The following is a 26,414-nucleotide window of genomic DNA, read 5'->3' as shown; positions in this document are numbered from 1 at the left end:
ACTGTCTCGGGAGCGCAGAGCAATGACCTTTCAAGGACATAGTATTTGTCAGTTTCTCTTATTGTGCTGACAAGCATGTAGTGAGCACTCCATAAATATTAGCCACTGTTCCTGCCAGGGTTCGTGGTAGTAATTTAAGAATGAAGAATGGATGCTGTCTTGGGCAAGCTGGAAAAACTCAAAGAGCATCATCACAGAGGTTTTCCGCAACAGCCATTTACCCAGCCCCTCTCAGATGTGGAATGAAGAAGGGCTAATTTGCAGAATGACCTCAGAAAAAAACAAGGTCAGGGGAAATAGTCTATTCACTGGACTGTTTACATTTCCTTTGGACAGCAGGGTGGAAAATAACGTGCGTAGGTAAACTTACTTTTTCAAGAATGCTACAACTTTTCTTCCATTCTGTTTACTGGACATTGACCATAGAACTCTTTTTTTTTTTTTTTAAAGATTTTATTTATTTATTCATGAGAGACACAGAGAGAGAGAGAGAGAGAGAGAGGCAGAGACACAGGCAGAGGGAGAAGCAGGCTCCATGCAGGGAGCCTGACATGGGACTCCATCCTGGGTCTCCAGGATCAGGCCCTGGGCTGACGGCGGCACCAAACCACTGAGCCACCCGGGCTGCCCTGACCATAGAACTCTATGCATTTACTCATTTTTTTTTAAACAAAAGCAAATGGTTTGAAGGGTGTTTTCAAAATCCCCTGCCCAAGAGGAGTGAGTGGGCTAGTCCCGAAAACCTGGGTGAAGAGTTGATTTCTCTGAGACCCTCCTGAAATACTGTTATGGTCTTGCAGAATTGTGCTTTGTTGGACATTGATCTGGCTAAGGGATGAGGAAAGAATAATGCAGGGACCTTCTAGAAAGGATATTGATTAGGACAAACTGATTCTGACAATCTATTTCATAGCTTGTTAATAGATTGTATTATCATAAGCATTTAGCTAGTAGCCAGCAATCCTGGAAAAATGGATGGGTCTCTGTAGATTTAATATTTGAAGCTGTTGCATTTCAAACTGTTCTCTGGGTGTATGCCATCTCTTTAGAGCTGGTTAAAAACCGCAGATTTTACTTATGACGTTATTTATCTTGAGTGTCTTGTGTGGGGACCGGCAGGGAGTTTACAGAGACATCTGGTGGTTGATAAAGTGAAGTACCCTGGCTTTGTTAGAAAAAGAAAGGATCTGAATTGTGTCTAAAATTTGGGCCATTTTTGTGGTTGAGACTTTCATTCTTTCTTCTAAATATTTTTTGTAGGATTGCAGTTACATATTTTTAAAAAATGGACTTTGATTTCTATAGCCTCCAGCCTCTCTTTCCTTAAAGAGACCAGTGACTTGACCAGCACATCAGCTGGGCTAAATCTAACCAAGGGTAAGGCAAGAGCAAATCCTAAGGAGGTGCCATTCAGTAATGAATATATACAGTGTTTTTATGCAATATTTTAAAAAGTGAAGATTGATGCAAAAAAGTCATTATCAACAGAAAAATGATAAATATTCAAAATTATAATTAGCAGGATCAGTATTTTTTTAATAAATTTATTTTTTATTGGTGTTCAGTTTGCCAACATATAGAATAACACCCAGTGCTCATCCCGTCAAGTGCCCACCTCAGTGCCTGTCACCCAGTCACCCCCACCCCCCGCCCACCTCCCCTTCCACCACCCCTAGTTTGTTTCCCAGAGTTAGGAGTCTTTCATGTTCTGTCTCCCTTTCTATAGCAGGATCAGTATTGTTGATTTTCTCTTTTATTCAGGCTCCAGTATGGCTATGAAAGGCTCTGAAAAGAGTGAAGGTCTGATGGTCTTCCCTGATGGCCTATTCCTGCCCTGGCTCATCCATGGTCAGTGGATGCATGTCTACTCCCTCCCCCACCCCGTGGTTTCCCTTGTCTTTCCAATGGCTCTGCTGGTCTTCTCCAATTCAGATCAATGGTAAGGAGCCAGGGTCAAGCCAGGGTCAATGGCAGTGATAGGTGAGAAGAAGAAATGGAGAATAGAAAATTAACAAGTGGCCCTGAGGGGAAAAAATTGGGAATTCTGTCTTCCGGTTCTCCTGTCTTATTTGTCAGGACCCTCTTTTCCACACCCTCATCCCAAAGATGCTTCTCAGAAGCAGGGACGTAAGCCATTCATTCCCACTGAGCTGCTTTTTGCTAAGGATCTGAGCTCAGGAGGCTCAGGCACTGAGGGCAGTTGCCCAATGTTGCTAAAAAATTGTTGCTCTGGTGAGAAAGCCCCTTCTCACACCTTTTCTGTTTTGTTTTTTTTTTTTTTTTTAAGATTTTATTTATTTATTCATGAGAGACACACAGAGAGAGGCAGAGACATGGGCAGAGCAAGAAGTAGGCTCCCTTCAGGGAACCCAATACAGGACTCGATCCCAGGACCTCGGGATCACAATCTGAGCCAAAGGCAGATGCTCAACCACTATGTCACCCAGGCATCCCACATCTTTTCTGTTTTAATATGCCCTTTTGGTTCCCTCTGACCAGGACTAGGGTGGAGGTGGGGGTAAGTGAGGACCTGGGCCCATGGAGACATGCTTCTGCTTCTCAGGGAGCACACATTTATTTGTATGAGCAGTTGGTAGCCCAAAGCTCCCAAAATACCCTGGGAAGAGTGTGAATTTGGTCTGCTTGGTGCTGCCTCTGCACTCCCCTTCCCTTCCCCTTCACAAGGACCAGCAACTCAAAGTTACAGTTAACAGGAGAAGTGACCCCTCCCGCCTCCTCCCTGCCTGTCTGTCTCTCACCTAACCCTTGTCATCAGAGAGATGGTCACTAGAATTAGCAGGAAAATATGGTGTAATTGTAACCACACGAGCTGCTATGAAAGGAGAAGTAAAGCTAGTGGAGGGAGAACATACTGGGGCAGGAAGGGATCAGAAACTTAAGAACAAAAGAAATTTCAGAAAGTCCCAAGAAGCAAGGGGCCTTTGGGTCTCATAGATGGGGGGTCCTTAGCACATGGTGAAGAAAGACCCCAGAAATAAGAGGAAACCAAGGGGTACTCATCCTAAATAACTGTATAAAGTTTTATGGCTTTCAAATATATTCCCTGAGGAGGTTTCAGGGAGAATAGTGTGTGTCCTCTGACAAAGCATCGACACCAGAGCCTGCCATGATCCCCGGATCATTCACCTGGATGCATCGGATACCCTGTCTCATATATCAGCTGTTCTCCTGACCCAGAAAACTGCATATCCCTTATCACCTGCTCATGTCTCTTCATGAACTTGGCTCTTCTGTTGGCAACATAATGGGTCTCTTTTTACCAATGGAGGTTTTGGTGTCTACTGGAGTCTGTGAGGTTCAGCGGGGGAATCATATTGACATTTATTGAGAGCCTGCCCTATGCTGAGTATGTGCTGGGCACTTTACCTGTTTCCTCTTTAATCCTCAAAATACCCTTTGAAGTAAATATTGTAATGATCATTTTTAACAAATGAGAAAACTGAGACTCAAAGAAATTATGGGACTTGCTCAAGCTCATATAACTAGTAAGTGGTGATCCCAAGACTTGAACCTGGGTCACAGGACCCCTCCTAATGTCTTCATGTTTCTCCTGTTGCGTTAGGTCAGCAGAGACATGGGAGAGATGCCATCACTCCCTCCTCTTGCATCCATGACAGATGCAGCTATCTGAACTTGGCAGTTGCTCCCCTTGAGCTCGCACTAGGTATTAGGCACAGGGTACATATACAGAAGTAGAAATTATGATCCATGTTCTCAAGGAATTTTGCTTTGACCTAGGTTAAAACACTACACAGCACTAGAGTAGTAACGTAAGGCTGTAAATAATCCCCTAGCCATAAGTGCTAAAAAGATTCTGGGAAGCTCATGAATCATAAAATCCACCATCCTTTGTCTGAGAGCTGGCCCTCTCCCCACTTTTTAATTCCTTGGATTTCTGTTCTCATTTTAAATAATGCTTATTTATTCCATCAATAAATATCTCCTCTGAATCTGAGCATACGGCACAGAACAAGGCCCTGTCCCCACTCTCATGGAACTTAATTTCTAGTAGGGAGACAGACAACGAGCAAGCAGGTACACACACACCTGCATGTACCTTAGCCGGTCATAAGTGCCGTGAGAAAGGAAAACAAGGAATAGATATAGGGAGGGTTGAAGTGTTACTTTGGGGAGGGTCCTCAGAGGAGGGCTTCCTGATAAGCGTTCGAGCTGAACCAAGAAGGAAGAGAGAGGAGGAGTTGAGAGGATATGTTCCAAGGGCACCCCAGGCAGAGGGAACCAAAGGAGCAATGATCCTGAGCAGAAGTGGTATGTTTGTGAAATAGTGAGGACATCAGTGTGGTTGGGATGAAGGAAGCCAGGGGAACAGGGTTAGAGATGGGAAATCAGAGACCTTGCAGTCACTGGTAAGGATTTGGGCTTTTGTTCCGAGCACGATGAGAATCCCCTAGGGAGGGCTGAGCTGAGGGGTGACATGGTCAGACTTATGCTGGCCTTGTGTGGAGAGTGGAATGTGGGGCAAGGCTTGCTGTCAGGAGGCAAATCTGGTGGAACCAGTGGGGGGTCAGTTAGTGCTTGAACCAGGACCCTGATAGTGAGAGGAATAGAGACGGCTGGATTCCAGAAATGCTGTGAAGCTGGAACAGCCAGGATATGTTGACCAACTGGATGTGGGGTATTACGGTCTGAATTGTGCGCCCCCCCCCCCCACATTTGTATGTTGAAGTCTTAACCCCTGGTACCTTAGAATTTGGAGATAGGATCTCGAAAGAGGCGGTTAACGTTAAGTGAGGTCATCGAGGTGGCTCCTAATCCAGTATGACTGGTGTCTTTATAAGAAGTGGAGATTAGGACACGGATACACTCAGAGGAAAGGCTGTGTGAGGACACAGGGAGAAGACAGCCATCTGCAAGCCAAGGAGAGAGGCCTCAGAAGAAACCAACCCTCGGGGCACCCTGATCTTGGACTTCCAGCCTCTAGAACGGTGAGAAAAAAAATTTCTATTGTTTCAGCCACCTAGTCTGTGGTATTTTGTAATGGCAGCCCTGGCACCATGTGAGAGAGAGAGACAGGAGTCCCAGATGATGCCCAGGAGCGGGGTCTGTTTTATGTCATTTTGGGAGCTGGCCATTTTTTTCACAATGCTCAGAAGCACCAAGAGAGGTTGTCCTGCTGGCTTTTGGTGTGAAGAGTTTCCAGTCTACTACACCTCTAGCAGTGCCAGAAGGCCATGGGGAAGGAGACATGTGCATTTACAAAGGGAGGCATGGCCCCACAAGGGCTATTTTGATGCTAGCACCCCGCTGAGATGCATAGCCCACTGCTCCTGTTTCCTACAGGTCCTCCTTCCTGCCTTTCCTGAATCCTTTTTGTTGTGATTTCACCTGCATTTCCCCAAGCCAAATGGATTTGGGTACAGTTGAGGGATAGGGGTCACCATCCTAGAAACAGAACAGTGCTCTGGGACTCAGGGAAATTGCTACAGCCGTGCCACCAGGCTCTGCCTGTCTCATTCATGGGGACCTAAGAGGGACTCAGATGTACTTCTGAAACACTCCCCTGCTCTCAGCCCCTCACCTGGCTGTAGCCACACTTTCTATCATCATGTATGTCACCCCTATTTGGGGACTCTGATTTCCTGCCCATGATGCTCTAACGGTCACCATGTGGAAGTAAGGAAGCCTCCTTGGACTCTAGACATCAAACAGGACTGCTGTGTGCTCTCTAGTTCCCAAGTGTTTCTGATTCTTCAGTGGAAAAGCTCATTTTATGTGAGAGCTCCCTCTCTCTAGGAATTTGTATAGGCCCTTGGGCGCCTGCACTGGAAGACAGTTTGGATTTCACTGGATGAGTGGCATTTGGTGTCAGCCCTGGCCTCACTACCCATCTGCCCACAGCAAGCTTGTGTATCATGACTCCCTTTTCCTTTGAGGGTCCTTCTTATGGGATGCTGACCCCTATTGCAGTTTGCCTGAGCCTGGGTAAGTGGACTTAAGGACTTGATGATGTATATTAAAAGTAACAAACTATAGCCGGCCATCTATTTTTGTAAATAAAGTTTTATTGGAACGCAGCCATGCTTATTCATTTACACCTTGCCTATGGCTGTGTTCACAGCACAGATGCAAAGAAGAGTAGTTGCTACAGAGACCATATGGCCTGCAAAGCCGAAAATATTTACTATCTGGCCCTTTACAGAAAGAGTTTGCCAGCTTCTGTGATCGATTTAGGTCGGCTAACTTTCACAAAGTGGGTAAGAGGATTAAAAAGAGTACTGCAAAAAATAAGTAAGAAAGTAAACAAATAAATCCACTATGGATTGACAATAATAGTAACATTGCAGTAAAAAAGGACAACAAGAAAATGACAGGGCTGTTATTCTCCCACCTATAGTATAATGACAATCCTCTAATTAGGCCTGTTAAGAGGTTGGGGATGGAGGAACCAAGAAATGGATGAGAAGAAAGATAGACAAGACACACACACACACACACACACACACACACACACACACACACACAGAATGGGAGGAATTGTGGCTACAGGTTACATGCCTTATTTTTTAAAATGCTGGGGTGCATTGCCCCTCTTTCATTATCACATATTTAACTCTTTTTATGGCCAAGCACTGTTCTTAGGGATTCACATATCTTAACTCATTTAATTCTCAAAACAACCCAAGAGGCAGGCATTAGTATAATTGTTCCCATTTTATAAAAGAGGAAACTAGGGCATAGAGAGGTTAAATAATCTGCCCAAAGTTACACAGCTAGTAGGTGACGCGGGCAGAACTTGAATTCAAGCATTTGGGACCCCAGAGTGTATTGTCTTAAACTCTACACCATATTGTATTTCTTAATTATGAGAACCGAGACAGAAACAAACTCCAAAATGTTTGGAGAGCCCTGTCTTAGTGGGTAGCTCTTTGGGGGGAGACTTGGCATCCCAGCTGGCAGCCCTCACCCCAAACTCTGGTGCATAGTGAAAGAATTTGGAGACCACTCCTTTAGAGGAACTTTGAGTTTTTAATTTTGAGATGCATGCCCTGGATGAATCCAACAAATGTAGAAAGTAGCAGTGAAATAGGTGTTGGATGCTGGGGCATCTCCTGAGAATTTAATGAGTTGAGAAGAATTGGTTAGCAGGTGTCACAGCTCCAGGACAGTAGAGAGGTCAGGCCCCTAGGGGAGGGAGACCAAAGACCTGGCATGGCTCTTGGTGGTGAGTTGGCATCCTTTCTGTCTACCCTCTCCCTAGGCCTCAGATATTTCATCTGTAAAACAAAGGAGCTCAGCTAGATGGTCCGAATGAGCTTTTCATAGATTAAAACTATTCTGATTTCATATTTAATGAAATGGAGAGAAAATATTCATGTCATATTAATTTACAGGGGAGAAACTCTTTATCAGATATTATTTTTGACTTTGGCAATTAAAAAAATGCAGCAGCAGAAGGAAAGTGTTTGTCTTCTCCCTTCCCTCCTCTTTTGTTTCAGCAAAAGAATTTACTAGGGTTCTCTGTCAGGCAGGAGTCTATTCCAAGGGATGGAAACACTGCCTTCATTCTTCTGGAGTGGAGCCAGAAATACATTGGCCTTGACCCCAATGGGCAAAGGGTTCTCAGCAGTTTCAACTGAAAAGGGTTGAATAGGGTTGAGGGTGAGGAGAGGGGCAGGAAAGGATGAGAGACCATTCAAGGTAAACTGTGTGTGAACTACACTGCAACTGCATCAGAACACGAAAAGAGTATTTAGAAGCATCCTCTGCACTTGTGTGTTCATGAGCAAGACAGAGTTCTGCTAATGGCCCATGTCCTTCCAGGTCTCAAAGACATGACAACATGTTCCATGGGCACTTAGAAAAGATGGCTGCCATGTGAACCCTATCTATTTCTGCCTGGTTGGATGCTTCTGGGTGATTTTTCTTTTCCTTTATTGCGTATTTCTATGCTTCCTAATTTTTCTGCAACAAATATGTATCACTTATGTAATAATTTATGTTAAAAATATGATTTTATGGAATGTCTATAATATCTTACTCTCATATTTGGGCTATAAATTAGTGCCTCAAAGTTGGTCTGTCAGGGAGGATTTGGCTCCTGGAAACTCTGAAATGTCTGGAATACTTTGTGAACTTGTGACAAGTGACTGCCACTTCTCAAAAGGTGCAGATTTTTGAAAAGATTATTGTGCTCTCCAGAAATTCTTTGAATGATGGGTCCCCTTTTTCTGACCAGAGTATACTCCACTGGGTGGTGGTTTTGCACAGACTATGTGAGATACGGTTCAGAATTAGTACCCATGAGCTGGGGAAAGGTAGCTGTTGGCATGAAAATCATGAACTTCCAAAGTTCAATATTTGAGTGCTCTGTTAACCTGAATTAATATGCCAATGGATATGTCTGGTCCTAAGTTAATGAGGCACTCAAAAAATGGTGTATTCATGGGGCACCTAGGTGACTCAGTCAGTTAAGCGTCTGTCTTCAGCTCTAGTCATGATCCCAAGGATGTGGGATACAGCCCCAAGTCAGGCTTCCTGCTCAGTAGGGAGCCTGCTTCTCCCTCTCCCTCTGCCCCTCTGCCAGTGTGTGCTCCCTCTCTCACTCAAACAAACAAAATCTTTTTTTTTAAGATTTTATTTATTTATTCATGAGAGACACACAGAGAGAGGCAGAGATATAGGCAGAGGGAGAAGCAGGCTCCATGCAGGGAGCCTGATGCAGGACTCGATCCCAGGTCTCTAGGATCACACACTGGGCCGAAGGCAGGTACTAAACTGCTGAGCCACCCAGGGATCCCCCAAACAAAATATTAGAAAGAAAGAAAGAAGAAAGAAAGAAAGAAAGAAAGAAAGAAAGAAAGAAAGAAAGAAAGAAAGAGAAAGAAAGAAAGAAAGAAAGAAAGAAAGAAAGAAAGAAAGAAAGAAGAAAGAAAGAAAGAAAGAAAGAAAGAGAAAGAAAGAAAGAAAGAAAGAAAGAAGAAAGAAAGAAAAGAAAGAAAGAAAGAAAGAAAGAAAGAAAGAAAGAAAGAAAGAAAGAAAGAAAAGGTGTTTTCAGAGGGTCCACATTTCTGGTTGGATGTTTTATTTAGATTATTTTCATTGTCTGAGCCCCATTTTAGAAAATCACCCTAAAGCATACCTGCCTGCTTCTCAGCCTTATTTAGCCTTAATCCTAAATAGTGAATTCAACAGATTTCTTCTTCCACTTAATGTCTTGTAAATTATTACCACTATATTACAGGTCCATTCTTCATATAGTTTGGAGCTGAGTGGTTGGGTAAAGATAAGCAGGTCCCTGGGAAAACACCTAGTAGTTGTTTCTAGAATAAGTTTTTAAACATATTTTCTTCCTCTGTTGAAATTCTCACTTCTTTCATGCATTGTTCTTTTGAAATGAATTTGGGTGGAGTTTGCTTTTAGTCATAAGCGTCTTTGCCCTAAGAGGTAGACTTGCCCCCCTGAAAGTACTGATTTAACTTGATTGCATTAACATTGGAAGGTTAGCATCAATGGTTAGCTATTTTTAAAAAGTTTTAAGTGACCCCAATGAACGAGCTGAGTTAGTCAAAAGCAATCAAAGATCACCAGGGATGGTCACTTTCCAAGCAGCAGCCGAAGTAGCTAGCACCAAGTATTCAGACTAGGTAGTCATGCACCTGCCACCAGGGACTGCTCTGAGTGTCATGAGGAATTGAAGAAACATAGGTAGAGTCTCTAACCATGAGAAGTCATCACCCAGCAGCATCAAGTGCCACGTGGATGAATGACAACAAGGAAGAGAGGCGGTGTTAGCGTGGTGAGAACATTGGGTTAGGACAGGTGGCCTGGATTCTGTCTCTGGCCAAGCACTGCTAGAGGCAAGCCACTCACAACTCTAGACCTCAGTTTCCTCATGTGAAAATGAGGTGTTCAACTCAATTTCAGAAGAGCCTTCAGCCTCTGAAACGCCAGAGCAGATGGTTTGTTGAAGGAGGCCTGAGGGTTTTCAGCAAGAACCGTGTCATTTGACAGGTGAGTCAGACTGGGGGCATCAGGAAAATAATGTCTTCACAATCCACACCCAGGCAGAGGCAATGAGGAAACACACTTAGATGATGGCTTGAGTGTCTGTTCCATTCGCAGGATAGATTCCTGAAGAGGGACAGGGTGACTCATCAGACGGCTGTAACCTGATGAAATAGAACTATCCAATTTCCTTGCTCTGATTCCAGGCAACCAAATGATCTTAATTTGGTTTTCCAAGGCAGTTTCCCCAGGCAAAAAGAGGGATAAGTTATGGCAATTGGAAATTGACATTCTTTTGTGGGAGCAAAATTAGATCACATGTGAGAAATGACTGTGAAATTAAATAAAGTGGCATTCAAATGCAAAGAAACAGCATCCTTAGTAATATCACCATTAGTTATGAATCATTTTCGTGCTGATTTTGGTTAGCCTTTGAACCATTTTTTTTTTTTAGAGCTAGTGAACTCTGGGTGACTTGGTGATTATAGACATTCTGAATCTGCAAAATTAGAGGCAAAAATTACTAACACTTACATGGTACCTTTGCATGAAATGTCCCAGTAGCTGTGGGGGAGAGAGAATACTATGTTCCTGGTCTCTAGCTCAGGAAGGCTCAGTACTATAGGGCTGAGAAGGGTTCAGGCTTGCAGTCAAACCCAGGTCTTGGACTCTAAATCCTAGTCACAGTGCTGCTGCTTCCGAAGGCAGTGAATGCCCTTCTCCCATGTCCTCCCCCCACACTCACACACATTCCCACACGAGCTCTGTGCCCCATCTTGAAGGAATTGAAGCAGAAGGTACTCTGTTCTGGAGATCATGGAATTGCTTCTTTTTCCCTCTTCAAATGCCACTTGAAGTGCATTCATAGAGCCTTTCTAGAGGATGCCCTGTGGCAGGGTCTGTTTGGCTTCCCTTAGTCCTTAGAGTCAGGCTAGGTCTGTTTGCTGCAGGTGTAGAAAGCACATATCCTGCTTCGGCAATGTCTCAGGGGGTGTTGGGCTCCTACCTCCTTTCCTCTGAAACTTTGGTCTGGATGTTCCTGCTGAAGGTGGCTAGGGACCCTCAGCTGGGACAGCTTCCCCAGATCAGCACTGCCTGACCTAGCCCACCCAGGCTCCTGCAGGTCTGCTGACAGAGCTGCGGGTCTCGGATTACCAGAGGGGAGGGAGGGCGAGTCTGGATCTCAAGACTTCGGGCCCTATATGCACAGTGAGCCTGAGCTCTCCATCTGTTTTGGTGAGACTGTGGCAGAGTGGGATCTTTGTACCCAGACCCTTCCCATTCACAGAGGGAACTGGAAGGCTGCTGCCTGGCTGAGAATTTCTGGAGGCTCAGGAAAAAGATGAACTGGCCCCATTCCTGCATCTCCTTTTGCTGGATTTACTTTGCTGTCTCTAGGCTGAGAGGTAAGAGGCTGATGGGCGTGTAATCATCTCAGTTCACCTGGGGTCCCTTCTTTGGTGGGAGTGGGCCAGCAAACAGAACAAATGTTCTAACTGCAAGGAAGTGTTCTTGCCTCTTATTGACTGGCCTGAAAAATGACTCTCATATACCCAAAGCTTGTCCCTAGCTGATGCCAGGTCATGCCCAGTTCTAGTCCTCAGTTTGTTGTTCTTTACCTTGAAATATGCATGACATTGAATGTTGATCCAGGTCCATCTTTTTGAGCAGCTGTAGAAACAGCAGATGGAAAATATGCTCAGAAGTTGTTTAACGACCTTTTTGAAGATTATTCCAATGCTCTTCGTCCAGTAGAAGATACAGATAAAGTTCTGAATGTCACCCTGCAGATTACACTTTCTCAGATTAAGGACATGGTGAGTAATATTAAGTGGTGACTCTGAAGTGGTGCTTAGGATGAAACTAACCGTGCTTTACAAAGAGATGTCTTACCTGGAATTTGAGAGGGAATGAGAACAGACAGCAACATGAGCGGGCTGGTGGGGGAAGAGAATACCAAGGAAGGAAGCTCTCAGCGAAAATAATTTCACTAAATGTTACCTAATCCTGGCTATTAACAGTAACAGTCTTGATCATCTAAAAAGAGATGGTATCACATATCATATGGTTCCCTTTCTATGAAATGTCCAAAACAGTCAGAACCATAGAGACTTGAAAGCAGAGTTGTGGTTGCCAAAGGCCGTGGGAAGAACAGGGGAACAGTGAGTGACAGCTTGATTGTCATAGGGTTCCTTTTTGGGGGTTGACAAAAATGTTCTGGAATTGGATAGTGGTGATGGTTGCACAATATCATGAATATACTGTAAGCCACTGAATTGTGTACTTTAAAATGGCTAAATGGCGAGTTTTGTTACATGAATTTTATTCCTATTTTCCAAAAAAGAAACGTGGTGTTTTAAGACGGCATATCTTTTTCAGTGCTTATGTGGGTTTAATTGCACAAAGTTATGAAACTTGAAAGACTTTCTTCTGTACGTTGTAGATATTTCCTGACCTTCTCATTAAAGTGGATCATCAGTTGATCAATTTTCAGAGAAATTTGGGCTGTTGATCCATGCAAAGATCTGATGGCTTAAACATCTGTCCACTTTACATTCAGAACACTAAATCAAGCAGAAAAAAAAAATATGGCCTTGGCAGTCAGTCAAAATGATAGATTAGAAAAGTTCTCATTTATTTAATGAAAGTAGATTTGTGTTCTTGGAATTTCTGTTGTGAAGAACAAGTGTTCTAGAGATGGAAGGCATTTGATTGATTGAGGTGTCTCCTGGACAGAGTTATATCATGGTTACTTGTACAGGATGAAAGAAACCAGATTCTGACTGCCTATTTATGGATCCGCCAAATTTGGCATGATGCATATCTCACGTGGGATCGAGACCAGTATGATGGACTGGACTCCATCAGGATCCCCAGTGACCTGGTATGGAGGCCGGATATTGTCCTATATAACAAGTAAGTACAAGTCAGTCATTTCTCAAGAATGAACTTAATGATTTAACAGAATTTAAACATAATGGAAAAAGAATGTTTAAAACATACCTGAAATTAAGTACCAATTCATGTACCTAGGCCCTGAAATGATCATAATATCTTAGATAATAAAATAACAGGTCTTAAAAGCTTAGAGCTACATTTCCCTTTTGGATAAGAAACTATATTATAAGCTGTACTAGTTTCCTAGCGCTGCTGTAACACACAAATTGGGTGGCTCAAACAGCAGAAATGTATTCTCTCCCAGTTCTGGAGGCTAGAAGCACAAAGTTGGTTCCTTCCGAGGCTGTGAGGGAGAACGTGTTCCATCCCTCTCTTCTAGCTCCTAGTGGTTGCTGGCAGTCTTTGTTGTCCTTGGACTTGTAGAAGCATCACCTTGATCTCTGTTTTCCTTTTCACATGGCATTCTTCCTGTGTGTTGTCTGTGTCCATTTTTTTCCCTTTTATAAAAACAAAAGTCACACTGAATTAGAGGCCCAGTCTACTTCAGTATGACCTTGTCTTAATTACATCTGCAATGATCCTATTCCAAATAAGATTACATTCTGAGGTACTGGGGGCTAGGATTTCAACATATAAATTTGGGGGGCTGGGAGACACAATTTGATTAATAACAGTGATGCTCCCTTCTCCTAGATCATGTATCAATAACAATGATACTACTCAGATTCAATCAGAATGGGCCAGCTAGTGGCTGGCCTGTGGAGTTTGGACATTGGAGGGGAGGATGGATGAACTAGATCATAAGATTAGCAGTTGCCCTTTCCTGGTTTCAGAGCAAGGGGCCTAGAGTAAATGGGTAGAAGGTTTATGTTTCTCAAAGTGTAAAGTGCACATGAATCACCTGAAGAGTTCGTTAAAATACAGATTCTGATTCAGTAGGCCTGGGGTGGAGTCTGACATTCTGCATTTCTATAAGCTCTGATGTCAGTGCTGCTGGTTCATGGAGGAACCACATTGCTCTATCACAATTCACTTTCAGTTGCTCTATCACAATTCACGTTCAGTCCTGTTGGGTGGGAATGGTTCATCTTTGACTTAGAACAGGGTTAATGAGGGGCAGTTCAAGAGGGCTTTCCTGAGAACTGAACCTTCCTGTGGGCATGGGTTTCTTTTCAGGAAGAAATACTGTCAGGTTGTACCCTGGATTTTAGTCTTGTCCCTTATTCAGAGAGCTCATCCAAGCGTCATGACCTATTGAATCATAGCACTGATCCTGCTGACTATTCTCAACTCTGAGTGGCCAGAGGGACCTTCCATATTCCTTTCCATGCAAGACAGCATTTCAGTGCTAGTGCTTTACTATTCCAGTTCACTCTTCTTCTCTCTCTCTATCTCTCTCATACACACGCACACACACACACATACACACACACATACACACAGAAGGCATGAGAACAAGCCTTGTTGTCCATGAGCTCCTCTCATTCACAGGATGCAAGTAATCAGAGAATATAGTTGACATAGATAACAGTGTTCTATCCGTTGTAACATTTCTCTCTGGGAAACAAACAGAATGCTGGTTCTTCTCTTCCTCCTGCTTTGGTTGGTTGAAGCAGTGACCAACTCTTACTAACATGCTTCTTTGCAAGCTTGTATGGTCACCTAAGTTAAGCCTACTCCAGCACCCCCTCATTCCAGAAGCCAGTAGTGTGTTCATGAGCTCACATAGACCTACTGTGGCTTCGGTAAATTCTGTCCCCATTGTCCCTCCATTCCTCCCAGATCACTGGCCTTGAGGTGTGAGAGTTCTGTTCCCTGTCCTTTTCATGACACTGATTAATCAACTCTTTTCTGTTTCCCTGGCTTGACTCTTCAGTCTTCTGTTCCCTCCTGTCTCAGATTGTTCTGTTTCAGATCCCTTATTCTGCTTTGTATTCTCCTTCTCAGTAATGCCATAGTTTTATTACTTAGAGGAAATTCTAAATGTGACTATGGTTGGATGTCATTTGCCTTCCTATAACCAGCTAAAAGGAGACTAGAAGAGGGCTATAAGATCAGGCAAAGAAGGGACCTCGGTCATAGCCATTTCCCTGACCCTGGTCCTTCCAGCTGAACCCCTGGACCTGCAGACTCTTCCAATCCCACATATAATATCCTCATTATTTCTCAGAAGCTTGCCTAGAGCCTTGTAGACCACAAAATGGGCTTTCTGAATGGTGGTGGGGAGAGGAAAGAAGGGCATGTGGTAGTGATCCAGTAAGATGTGATAAAGATAGTTTGGGCAGGAAGATGACTCACCTCTAGGTTCACCACTGTGCCTGAATCCATGGGGCTGGGCTGGACTTGTTAGGGTGTGATCAGGATGATGATGGATCTGGAAGCTACTTACTTCATGTGAGGAGCAGTTGAATATGTTGAAGCTTAGTTTGGAAGTGAGAAGTCCTTGGGAAGACTTGATGGTGATGGTAGGCAATCAAGGAGAAAATGAGGTAGAGAAAAGAGAAAATTGCTCTAGAGGACAAAAACCAAGACAATGAAAAGTTAAGGGGAAGATAAACAATTTAAAAAATAATCATAACAAATAACTTGAGTGATCAATATTCCCAAGAGGTGGTGAGCTCTTTAGCAATATAGTTGTTCAAGCAGATACTGGCTCTGTTACCAAATCAGTAAAGGGATAAATAAATTTGGGCTCAACATTCTGGTGAGGTTGTTTAAGTATATGGCCAATATAATGGTTAGTGCAAGAGGCTGCAAGGATTCCTGACATTAGATTGGGTAGAAACTGGGCTACAGAAATTCCAAATATGTATTTATTATCAGAGAGTTCTACTATTTGGGTTTTTGTGTGCCACCTTAACACCTGGATTTTAGAGCTAGTGAGGAATTCGGTACCCTATTATATTCAGAAAGATTTGTCTAGAATTTAGCATTAGGGTTCACTTAAGTCTTCTAGTGGTTGAGAAAATGGCAAACCTGTCAGATGAGATTTGAAGTAGAGGAGAGGAAGAGGAATAGGCATGAGGAAAATGATGATGAGTTTGGTGTAGGACCTACTCAATTTGGGGGACCAAAGGAACACCCACATGGAGACAACAAATGAAGGGACTGAAAAGGCAATCCTCAAGTCTGGTAAGAGCATCAGGGAAGAGCTATCAAAAACCCTAAAAGCCCTAATAGAACTACTCAAGGAAGGAGAGAAAATGGCTTCAGATAAAATTGGTGAAACTCTTCACTGCAGACATTTACAGAAGGCACTTAAAATAAATGGTTAAAGGGGTAGAAGGAGAAGTGAGAGACAGTTGTGTCATAGAAAGCACAGGAAGAAAGGATGTTTAGAAGCAACCTACAGTATGAAATGCTTGGGAAGAGTTGAACAGGATGGACCCTTAGGACACGTTTTTAGATTTGTGTGTCTGCAAGTCATGAATGACTTTTGAAAGATCACATGTTGGGAAGAAGCCAAATTACAAGAATAAAAGCAAAAAGGGGAAGTGACAGCAGTGTGTATCACTTCCAGTGTGTGGAAAGAGAGGCGGGATGTGGGAAGTGCCTGAGAGGAAGGGAAGTTGGCAGAGGAGACTGAGGAACAGCATTGGGAATGGTCTAGATGAACCAGAGAGAAAAAGAGGAACCAAGAGATGCAAAATCCTGAAGCAAACATGAGAGGAAAGGAATCACAGTACCAGTAGGGAAGTAAGCCTTGGAAAGGAAGAGGGGGTGCTAATTTTTGATTTGGAAGTGTCCAAATAGATTTTCTTTGATGCTGAGATCTTTCCTCTTACACCAGGGAAGGTAGGATGAGTGAGTGATATTCTCAGTTCACCAGAGTGCTCACTACTCATACAGCTAAATATACATTTCTCATTGTTACAGAGGATGGGTTCAGGGATTTTCGAAAAATTTCATCTTGCTATCTTCACAAAGACTCATATTAAAGATCCTTCTATTTAAACCCTCATTAAAAGACCCTCATTAAAAGTTGAGCATTAACTGTAATAGTCTGATTTGGTTCACTTCAATCAGACCATTACAATTAATGTGGCATCCAATTTTTAATAAGTGGAAAAAGTAATTTAAAAATTATTGATCTAGCACATCTTCTGGCAGTCTAATGTAAGGAAAGAGAGGATAAATGCAAAGATTCAACTACAGGGATGTTCACCATAGCATTGTTTGTAAATGCAAAACCTGGAAATGACAATGCTGAACATCAATGGATTGGTTGGATAAATATGGCATCTCTTTATAATACAAAGGAAAACTATTAGCAATGAAAATGATGTTGCAGGAGAATGTGAATTAATAACTACATTTTAAATTTTGTATCATCCTTTTTTGGGGAAAATTAACTTTTTAATTTCAGGGTAATTTTAGAATTCCAGAAAAGTTGCAAAGATGGTACGAAGAGTTCCCATATATCCTTCACCTGGTTTCCTCCAATGTTACTATTAATGTTACATCAAAATAACACAGCACATTTGTCAAAACTAATACAATATTATTAATTAAACTACAGGCTTTATTTGGATTTCATCACTACTGTACTTTTTCTGTTGCAGAATCCAATCCAGGATACCTTATACATTATATCTAGACATAATACATTTTGTAGGGGAAAAATTATAAGGAAGATTGGAAAATATGCATTAAATATTAATAAAAACTTATTAGTTAAGATTGTAAGAATTAGAAACTGACGTTAGCTACCTTCTGAAAAAAGAAATTTGTTGTTAGGGTATGGTGCAGCTCACTGAATTAAAGGGGAAAAAAATCAATACCCAGTTCTTAGAAAGGACAGACTGGGACTGCTTTAGAGTTTGAGACAGCAGGGATTATTGAGCTGATTTGTTTGTTTGTTTGCTTGTTTTATAAGGAGGCATCACCAGGGTGACTGTTTTTGCTCTTTGGATCACTCTGTTTAAGATCTAAACTCCAGGAAGAGTGAATCAGTTGGATGTAGCTCAGGTCACATGCTAATCCTGGCCAGGGGAGGCTGAAACACCTTAATCAATATTTCATCTGCCTTGCAATGGTGGTGGAGAAAGTCATTTTCTAAAGGAAAATAGAAATTCTATACCCAGGCATAAATGTTGATTAAACAAAAAGAAGAAATATCTAGAATAAATTATAATCTCTTAGATTATGGGTCAATGAAAAAGATTTTATTTATTTATTTGAGAGAGAGAGAGAAAAAAAAAATGGGTGGGAGGGAGAAGGAGAGAGAATCTGAAGCAGACTCTACACTGAGCATGAAGCCTGGTGCAGAGCTGGGCCCCATGACCACAAGATCATGACCTGAGCCAAAACCAAGAGTCAGATGCTTAACCGACTGAGCCACCCAGGTGCCCCTGGGTAAATGAATTTTTCCTGCATTTTTCAAATGAACATGTACAATTCCAACAGCATCAAAAGGCTATTTTAATATTCTTGAGCCCAAAGTTAACAAAATCAGGTAAGCAGAGCCTCCCAGTTAGATTTTAGCATTGATGTGTTTATTTTTTATCTAGATGTTTGAATCATTATACCAGGACTAAGAGAGTGGCTTGGAAATGAAGAGAAAGGGACATAGAGCAGAGATACTTTAAGGGAAGAATCCAAGAAAAGATGGCCTTGAGTAGTTACAGGAGATGGAGGAGAGGGGAAAATTGGAGTTGATTCCAACTTTTAGCCAGGGTGGCAGGGAGAGTGGGCATCCATTGCCAGAGACACTGAAAGGATGGGCACAGGTCAGTGAGCTGTCTGGAGTAAGGAAGTTGATGAATTGTCTTGACAAGCAGCTTTCATTTTCCCCCTCTGACCTCCAGGGCTGATGATGAATCTTCCGAACCTGTGAACACCAATGTGGTCCTGCGGTATGACGGGCTGATCACCTGGGATGCACCAGCCATCACCAAAAGCTCCTGTGTGGTGGATGTCACCTATTTCCCTTTTGATAACCAGCAGTGCAACTTAACCTTTGGCTCCTGGACCTATAATGGCAACCAGGTGGACATATTCAATGCCCTAGACAGTGGTGATCTCTCCGACTTCATCGAAGATGTGGAGTGGGAGGTCCATGGCATGCCTGCTGTGAAGAATGTGATCTCCTATGGCTGCTGCTCTGAGCCTTACCCAGATGTGACATTCACTCTCCTTCTGAAGAGGAGGTCCTCGTTCTATATCGTCAACCTCCTCATCCCATGTGTCCTCATATCTTTTCTGGCTCCCTTGAGTTTTTATCTCCCAGCAGCCTCTGGAGAAAAGGTCTCCTTGGGAGTGACCATCCTGTTGGCCATGACTGTATTTCAGCTCATGGTGGCAGAGATCATGCCAGCCTCAGAAAATGTCCCCCTGATAGGTGAGTTCAAGTGTCTTATACTTTGAGTCTAGCATTGTAGTGAGTGGGATTGTATCTGGTCCTTTAAACTCAGTTAAACCATTAGGTCAACTTCAGACTCAGTCATACTTCAATTAGTGTCTTCAGCTGGCATCTTTGAATACAGATATGGCTGTTTTCCAAAACTGGTCTTCTGGGTTTACACAAAAGAGGAAGGAGGGGCAATATAGTTCAGAGCAGTGGTTCTCAAAGTGTGGTTCCCGGACACAAGGTGCAGCATCATTTTCGAAATGCAGACTCTCAGGGCCCACCCCAGACCTACAGAATTAGAAACTCTGGGGCGAGGCCTGGCAATCTGTTTTAACAAGACCTCTGGCTGATTTTGATGCATATTCTGTTTCGCTGGCTTAGAAGTTAAGGCCCTGATTTTGAAGTTAAAGAAATCCGCATTTGAACTCTGATTTCACCTCTCATTTCTTAACGATCAATCTTAGGCAAGTTACTTAGTCTTTTAGTTCTGCTTTGTCACCTGGAAAGCATGTGTAATTGCTACTCATTATGTCATTGCTTAGCGTAGAAGGTGGCATATGGTAAGTATGCCATAAGTAGTGACTTATTATCTTTTCACAGCACGGGATCTCTTCTCAGGAAAGAGTGGTAAACATGATAGAAATGGTTGACTAGATTTTTCCGCCCATCATCTACCCTTAATAGAATAATCTTTAACCTTTATTGGGTGTGGAAGAAGTTGGGAGAACTTGGTAAAATGCAGGCTCCTACACCCAAAGAGTTTGATTTAGCAATCTTGGGCAAGAATTGGGAATCTCAGCCGATTCTAGGATAGACCATATTTTCAAAAGTCTGCACTAATAAAATGTCCTTCTAAGGATAGGTAAGGAGACAGAGACTATGACACCTGCCTCCCACAGAGACTATGACACCTGCCTCCCCTTCCCTTCCTTTCCTTACCTTATTTTTTAAAGATTTAATTTATTTATTTGATAGAGAGAAAGAGAGCACAAGTAGATGGAGAGGCAGAGGGAGAGGGAGAAATAGACTCCTGGCTGAACAGGGAGCCCAATGTAGGACTTGATCCCAGGACTCTGGGATCATGACTTGATCTGAAGGCAGATACCTAACAGACTGAGCCACACAGGTGCCCCTCCCTACCTTATCTGAGACCCCTTCTCACACCTTTCATACCTGCAAACTGCCACCAAGGACCTACTCAGCTCCAACACCTCTGTTTCAATGACTTGCTCTTATAATAGATGCTTACCAGAATCAGAAGCTAGACCTAATTTTTTGTTTTGCAAAGTAAACATGAGGAGGAACTTCAGAACACACAGAGATTTAAAGACCAATATGAAAGGGATACTGTATTGCCCTTTTATCCTCTACTGAATCCAGTATTACTTGATAGTCAGACATTACTACGTTGGTTTCCCTGTTTGGAGATTTCTTCCTTGTTATGTGTCTCCAAGCGAAAAACACAGACACACCAACACATGGGCACAAATACACACAGACACACATCTTTTTTGAGAAGCAAACACAGAAAGTTCTCTCCACCCCTCTCCCCACACCACTAATAAAGAGAAAGAGGTATCTTGGCATTTTTACTACCTCTATTGAGACAGAAATGATTGACAGTGATGACATGTAATCATAATCCTACTTGAGGCAAGACAACTGGCAAATCTCTCTCTCTTCTTTAGCAGTGACATTCAAAAGCAAGCTGGCTGAAGTTATAAAGAGAGATGTCTTGGGACGTGTCTCAGGAATTTTGCAAACATTACTTGTTCTGCTCCTATGATAATACAAAATGTGTCTTTTCAGAAACAATGTACACAGGAGCGTATGTTGATAATCACAATTTGTTATTTGCAGCACCTCCAATCTTATAGAAATGTTTTTTAAGTTTTCTGAGTAAGTATAGCATTTGATCTAAGCTTCTGGCCCATTGTCTTCATCATATTAAGACAGGTCTCATTGATTCTTGGCTTATTTTGAGCTTTTAACAAATACTATGTGGATGGACAAACATTATCAAATGCATTGTTTTCATCTGTTAAGATCATCATCTAAGTTTTCTCTTTTACCTCATTAATATAGTGAATTAGGTTTTCTGATGTTGAGTTAAACCCTCCTTTATCATGATGAATTATTTTAAGACACTATTGGATTTAGTTAGTTAGTAATCTTTATAAGACTTTCTCAAATACATCCATAAGTATGGCCCTAATACTTCATTTCTTGTTACTTTTAGAATCAAGGCTAAACTGACTTCATAAAATAAGCTAGATAGTTTTCTCTCTTTTTTATATTTCTACAACAACTTAACTTGCATGATATGAATTATCTGTCTTTTACAAGTTTGGTAAAACTCTCCTATAAAACTAACTCTGGGGCTTTTCTATTCCAATGTTCTTTCTTCTTACATTAAATTTGGTGTTGTCTGTATTTCTAGAAATTTATTCTAGGTTCTCAAATATATTATCGTACAGCTATTTATAATATTATTTTATTATATTTTAATTTCTATTCTGTTATTTCTTCTTTTACAGTCTCTCTTCTTCTCCTCCTCACCTTGCCTCTATTTTTTTCTTCTTAAACTTATTTTACTTAAATTCAATTCATTAACATATAGTGTGTCATTAGTTTCTAATATAGAGTTCTGTTATTCATCTGTTTCATATAACACCCAGTGTTCATTATATCATGCGTCCCTCCTTAATGCCGTCACCCAGTTACCCCATTCCCCCACTCCCCTCCTCTCCCACAACCCCCAGTTAGTTTCCTATAGTTAAGAGTCTGTTATGGTTTATCTCTGATTTCATCTTATTTTATTTTTCCCTGCCTACCTCTATGATCCTCTGCTTTGTTTCTTAAATTCCACATATGAGTGAAACCATATGATAATTGTCGTTCTCTGACTGACTAATTTCACTTAGCAAAGTACCTTCTAGTTCCATCCATGTTGATGTAAATGGTGAGATTTCATCCTTTTTGATGGCTAATATTGCATAGTATATATACACCACATCTTCTTTATCCATTCATCTGTCGATGGACATCTGGGCTCTTTCCATATTTTGGCTGTTGTGGACATTGCTGCTAAAAACATTTGGGTGCATGTGCCCCTTTGTATCATTATGTTTGTATCCTTTGGGTAAATAGCTAGTAGTGCAATTGTTGGGTCATAGGGTAGCTCTATTTTTAACTTGTTGATGAACCTCCATACTGTTTTCCAGAGTGGCTGTACCAGCTTGTATTCCCACCAACAATGTAAGAGGTTTCCCTTCTCTCTGTATCCTTGCCAATACTTGTTATTTCCTGACTTGGTAATTTTAGCTATTTTGACTGGTGTGAAGTGGTATTTCATTGTGGTTTTGATTTGTATTTCCCTGATGCTGAGTGACATGGGGCATTTTTTTCATGTCTCTTGGCCATTTGTATGTCTTCTTTGGAGAAATGTCTGTTCATGTCTTCTGCCCATTTCTTAACTAGATGATGATGATGATGATGATTATTATTATTATTATTATTTTGAGTGCTGAGTTTGATTAGGTTCTTTACAGATCTTGGATACTAACTCTTTACCTGGTAAGACATTTACAAATATCTTCTCTCATTCAGTAGGTTGTCTTTTGGTTTTGTCAACCTACTTACCTCTATTTTGTGAGTGACTTTATCAAAGTTTTATTAATCTTATTCTTTTTTCAAATAGCTTTTGTTCATCTTTTTGTTTTTATAGGTTTGTGCCTTTACCTTTATTATTTCTTTTCTTAATTTTCATTTTTCATGAATATTTGGTTTATGTAATCAAATGTTAAAGACTAATAGTGACACAATGTCTACTTCCTTATCCAATAGTAATGAGGTCTGAAGACAATTCTGAGAGCTGCCTGAGATCATTATTTGTTGAAAGTGGAATTTTTTCACATCATGATCTCAGCAAACATTTAGAAACCTTTAACTCAATGTAAAGGACAGTGAGGAGAACTTTACATGGACTGTCTCAATTAAGCTTCATCCTAGTCCCACGAATTAGATCCAATTATCATACCTATTTTACAGAGAAGGAAGCTGTAGCTTAGCAGGATGTTAAAACTTGCCCCAAGCCACAAGTCTAATGAGTGACAGGATTTGAATCTAGGAAGTCTGATTTAGAAATTTATACCAGTAACCATTAGTGTATACAGCTTCTATAGAAAAGGTGTTTGTATATTTTTGAGCCAAATGTGAAGACAATTTTAAGCTAACTTGGTTTTGGTTATTTTCCAGGCAAATACTACATAGCCACAATGGCCTTGATCACAGCCTCTACCGCCTTGACCATTATGGTGATGAATATCCACTTCTGTGGGGCTGAGGCCCGGCCAGTGCCACACTGGGCCAGGGTAGTCATCCTAAAATACATGTCCAGGGTTTTGTGTGTCTATGATGTGGGTGAGAGCTGCCTTAGCCCCCGCCATGACAGGGAGCGAACTCACCTCACAAAGTTTTATGGCAAACTTCCAGAGCCAAATCTGAAAATAGACAGAAACAAAGACCTTCCCAGAAAGAAGGAAATAAATAAACTGTTAAAGAATGACTTGGGGTGCCATGGTGAGAACCCACAGGATGCTGACAGTTATTGTGCACAGTACCAGGTGCTGACAAGGAATATTGAGTATATTGCCAAGTGCCTCAAAGACCACAAGGCCACTAATTCCAAGGGAAGCGAGTGGAAGAAGGTTGCAAAAGTCATAGACCGATTCTTCATGTGGGTTTTCTTCATTATGGTGTTCGTGATGACTGTTTTGATCATCGCAAGAGCAGATTAGTGGGCATTTGTTGTGTGGAGATAAATCAATAAAATTCCCTGTGATCTACTCTAATACTTTTCCAGGTAAGATTTACACACATACACACATACATGCAAATGTATATATGTAATTCATATATAAATAAATACATAAATAAACATATATATAAAATTGAGGGGTTATGTTATGTTTACTTTTAAAAAAAAGATTTTATTTATTTATTCATGCGAGACACACAGAGAGAGAGGCAGAGACACAGGCAGAGGGAGAAGCAGGCTCCACGCAGGGAGCCTGACATGGGACTCGATCCTGGGTCTCAAGGATCAGACCCTGGGCCAAAGGCAGCGCTAAACCGCCAAGCCACCCGGGGCTGCCCTACTTTTTTTTTTAAGTAGGCTTCATGCTGGGTGTGGAGCCCACTTAAATACTGGCCCAAACTCATGTTTAAGACTGGAACCAAGATCAAGAATTGGCCACCCAACTAACTGAGCCACCCAGGTGTCCCTGTTGTGTTACTTTTTAACTTCAAATCAATATTATAGCTACTTGTTAAGCAGAAAAAAAAGTTAAGCAAGAGTTCCAAAATATCAAGGGTAGGAAGATGAAGGATATATAAAAGGATTCCTTTTATAGCCTACCAGAGTGTAGGTGGCTGTCTTGTAGATCACACAATTATGTTCCCTTTCAACAGGGCAGATAACACAGTATCTTACATTACTGTTTAAAATTTAAAGCAAAACATACTCATTTTCCCCTTAGCCTCTATTTTTTTTAAGATTTTATTATTTATTTATTTATTTATTTATTTATTTATTTATTTATTTAAGAAAGAGAGAGTTCTCTGTTGCATGTGTGTGTGTATGGGGTGGGGCAGAGGGAAAGAACCTCCAGCAGATTCCTGGTTGAGCAGGAGCCAGATCGCACAACTCTTGAGATCAGGACCGGAGCAGAAACCAAGAGTCTGAAGCTTATCCAGCTCCACACTCCCACATCCCCTATTAAAACACACTTTGAAAAAAGGAAAATAGTCATAGATTCCTTAGTGTGATTTAAGTTGCAGTGTTACCTTTCTCTGGGCTGGCACATTTCAAGTCATTTCTCAAATGATGGAATAAAAAGTTCTGTCCCATATAAAGAAAGTCTAAGAATCATCAACATAATAGTTAAGGGAAACTTCTTCATGATAATGATGTTATATATAGTGGTTATATTTTATATAAACTCTAAAGATGAATTTGTTTCTGCCTTTAGTCTTTGACTTAAACAAGCTAATCTGCTAAATGAGCTCATTCATTTGTTGATTCAATTCTTCAGCAAACATTTATTGGATTTCTCCTACACATAATAAAGCAACATGGTTCACATTTGCCTTGGGTGTCAGAGCAAATCTTATGCATAAGTCTGATTCTTCTTGATCTTCACAAGTCTGTGAGTCATCCAGGCAGGTATTTCTAGCCCTTTTTCTCAGAGAAGGAAACCATGTCAAAGGAAGGTGGATGAAAGTGACCTATCTCCTCAACAGTGGTAAGTGGAACTGGGATTCAGACTCTCAACACTGTGACTCTGAGTTTGGGCTAGGTCTGCTAAAGTCACTTTTAGTCATGCTAGATCATGATTTAGAAGAGGAGAGACTGAGGGATTCTTATTTTTAACTCCCAATTTCTGCCCTAAATTACTTCCTAGGCTTCTCTACTTTTTTCCTACTTTCAATCAAATGTGTCATCAAATTCCTCCCACTCCCACCTTGATTATAACAATCCAAGTACTAATACCCATTTCCTAACTTCCAACTCAGCTATTCTTTTACCGGTAGAACAAACAAAGGAAAGGAACAGAAGTGGAGAGAAGATAGGCATTTACCTAGGAAAGAGGATGATATTTGGTTTAAACATATAGATGTTTTTAATTCTTATGTTTATGCATTTGAAAGGCATTTATTGTGTACCTACTGTATACTGAGTGCTATGTCAGCTTTGGAGGTAACAGATACAAAACATGGCTTTTCACCCTCCAGTTGCTCACATGTTGTTCACAGTTCAGTAGAGGACACAGTCAAGAAAATATACAAATACAATGTAGTGTCTAAAATGAGTAGAAGTATTGACAAAGTGCCACAGAAATAATGGTGATGGATCTATTTGAGGGAAAGCTTGGGAAAAACTTTGTGGGGTGTAACATTTGAGCTGGACTTTGAAGGATGAGCAGGAGTTTGCTAAACTCAGAAGGAAGTAGAGTACAAAATTAGAGGGCATTAGGAATTAGAAGGCATTAGGGAAAAGAAAAGAGTATGAGAAGAGCTTAGAACAGAGGCCTTGGCTTATTCATGGAATGGATGATGAGGAATTAGAGAAATAGAACTTGGAATCAGACCACTTTTTCTTCTTTATTTTAATTATAGA

General features: G+C 41.4%; 1 protein-coding gene across 1 annotated transcript; it reads left to right on the top strand.

The window, feature by feature from the left end:
* The first annotated feature begins 3,565 nt into the window (after positions 1-3,565).
* On the top strand, positions 3,566-25,359 carry CHRNA9 (cholinergic receptor nicotinic alpha 9 subunit). The gene is made up of 6 exons (XM_025998000.2): positions 3,566-4,967; positions 11,276-11,393; positions 11,659-11,804; positions 12,749-12,903; positions 18,693-19,225; positions 23,492-25,359. Exons 2-6 carry the CDS (start codon positions 11,330-11,332, stop codon positions 24,031-24,033), a joined length of 1,440 nt encoding a protein of 479 aa, XP_025853785.1. The 5' UTR covers positions 3,566-4,967; positions 11,276-11,329; the 3' UTR covers positions 24,034-25,359.
* Positions 25,360-26,414: the final 1,055 nt, after the last annotated feature.

This window comes from Vulpes vulpes, chromosome 14, assembly GCF_048418805.1.
Source record: "Vulpes vulpes isolate BD-2025 chromosome 14, VulVul3, whole genome shotgun sequence".
Lineage (NCBI taxonomy): Eukaryota > Metazoa > Chordata > Mammalia > Carnivora > Canidae > Vulpes > Vulpes vulpes.
This window is presented reverse-complemented; position numbering and strand designations above follow the sequence as displayed.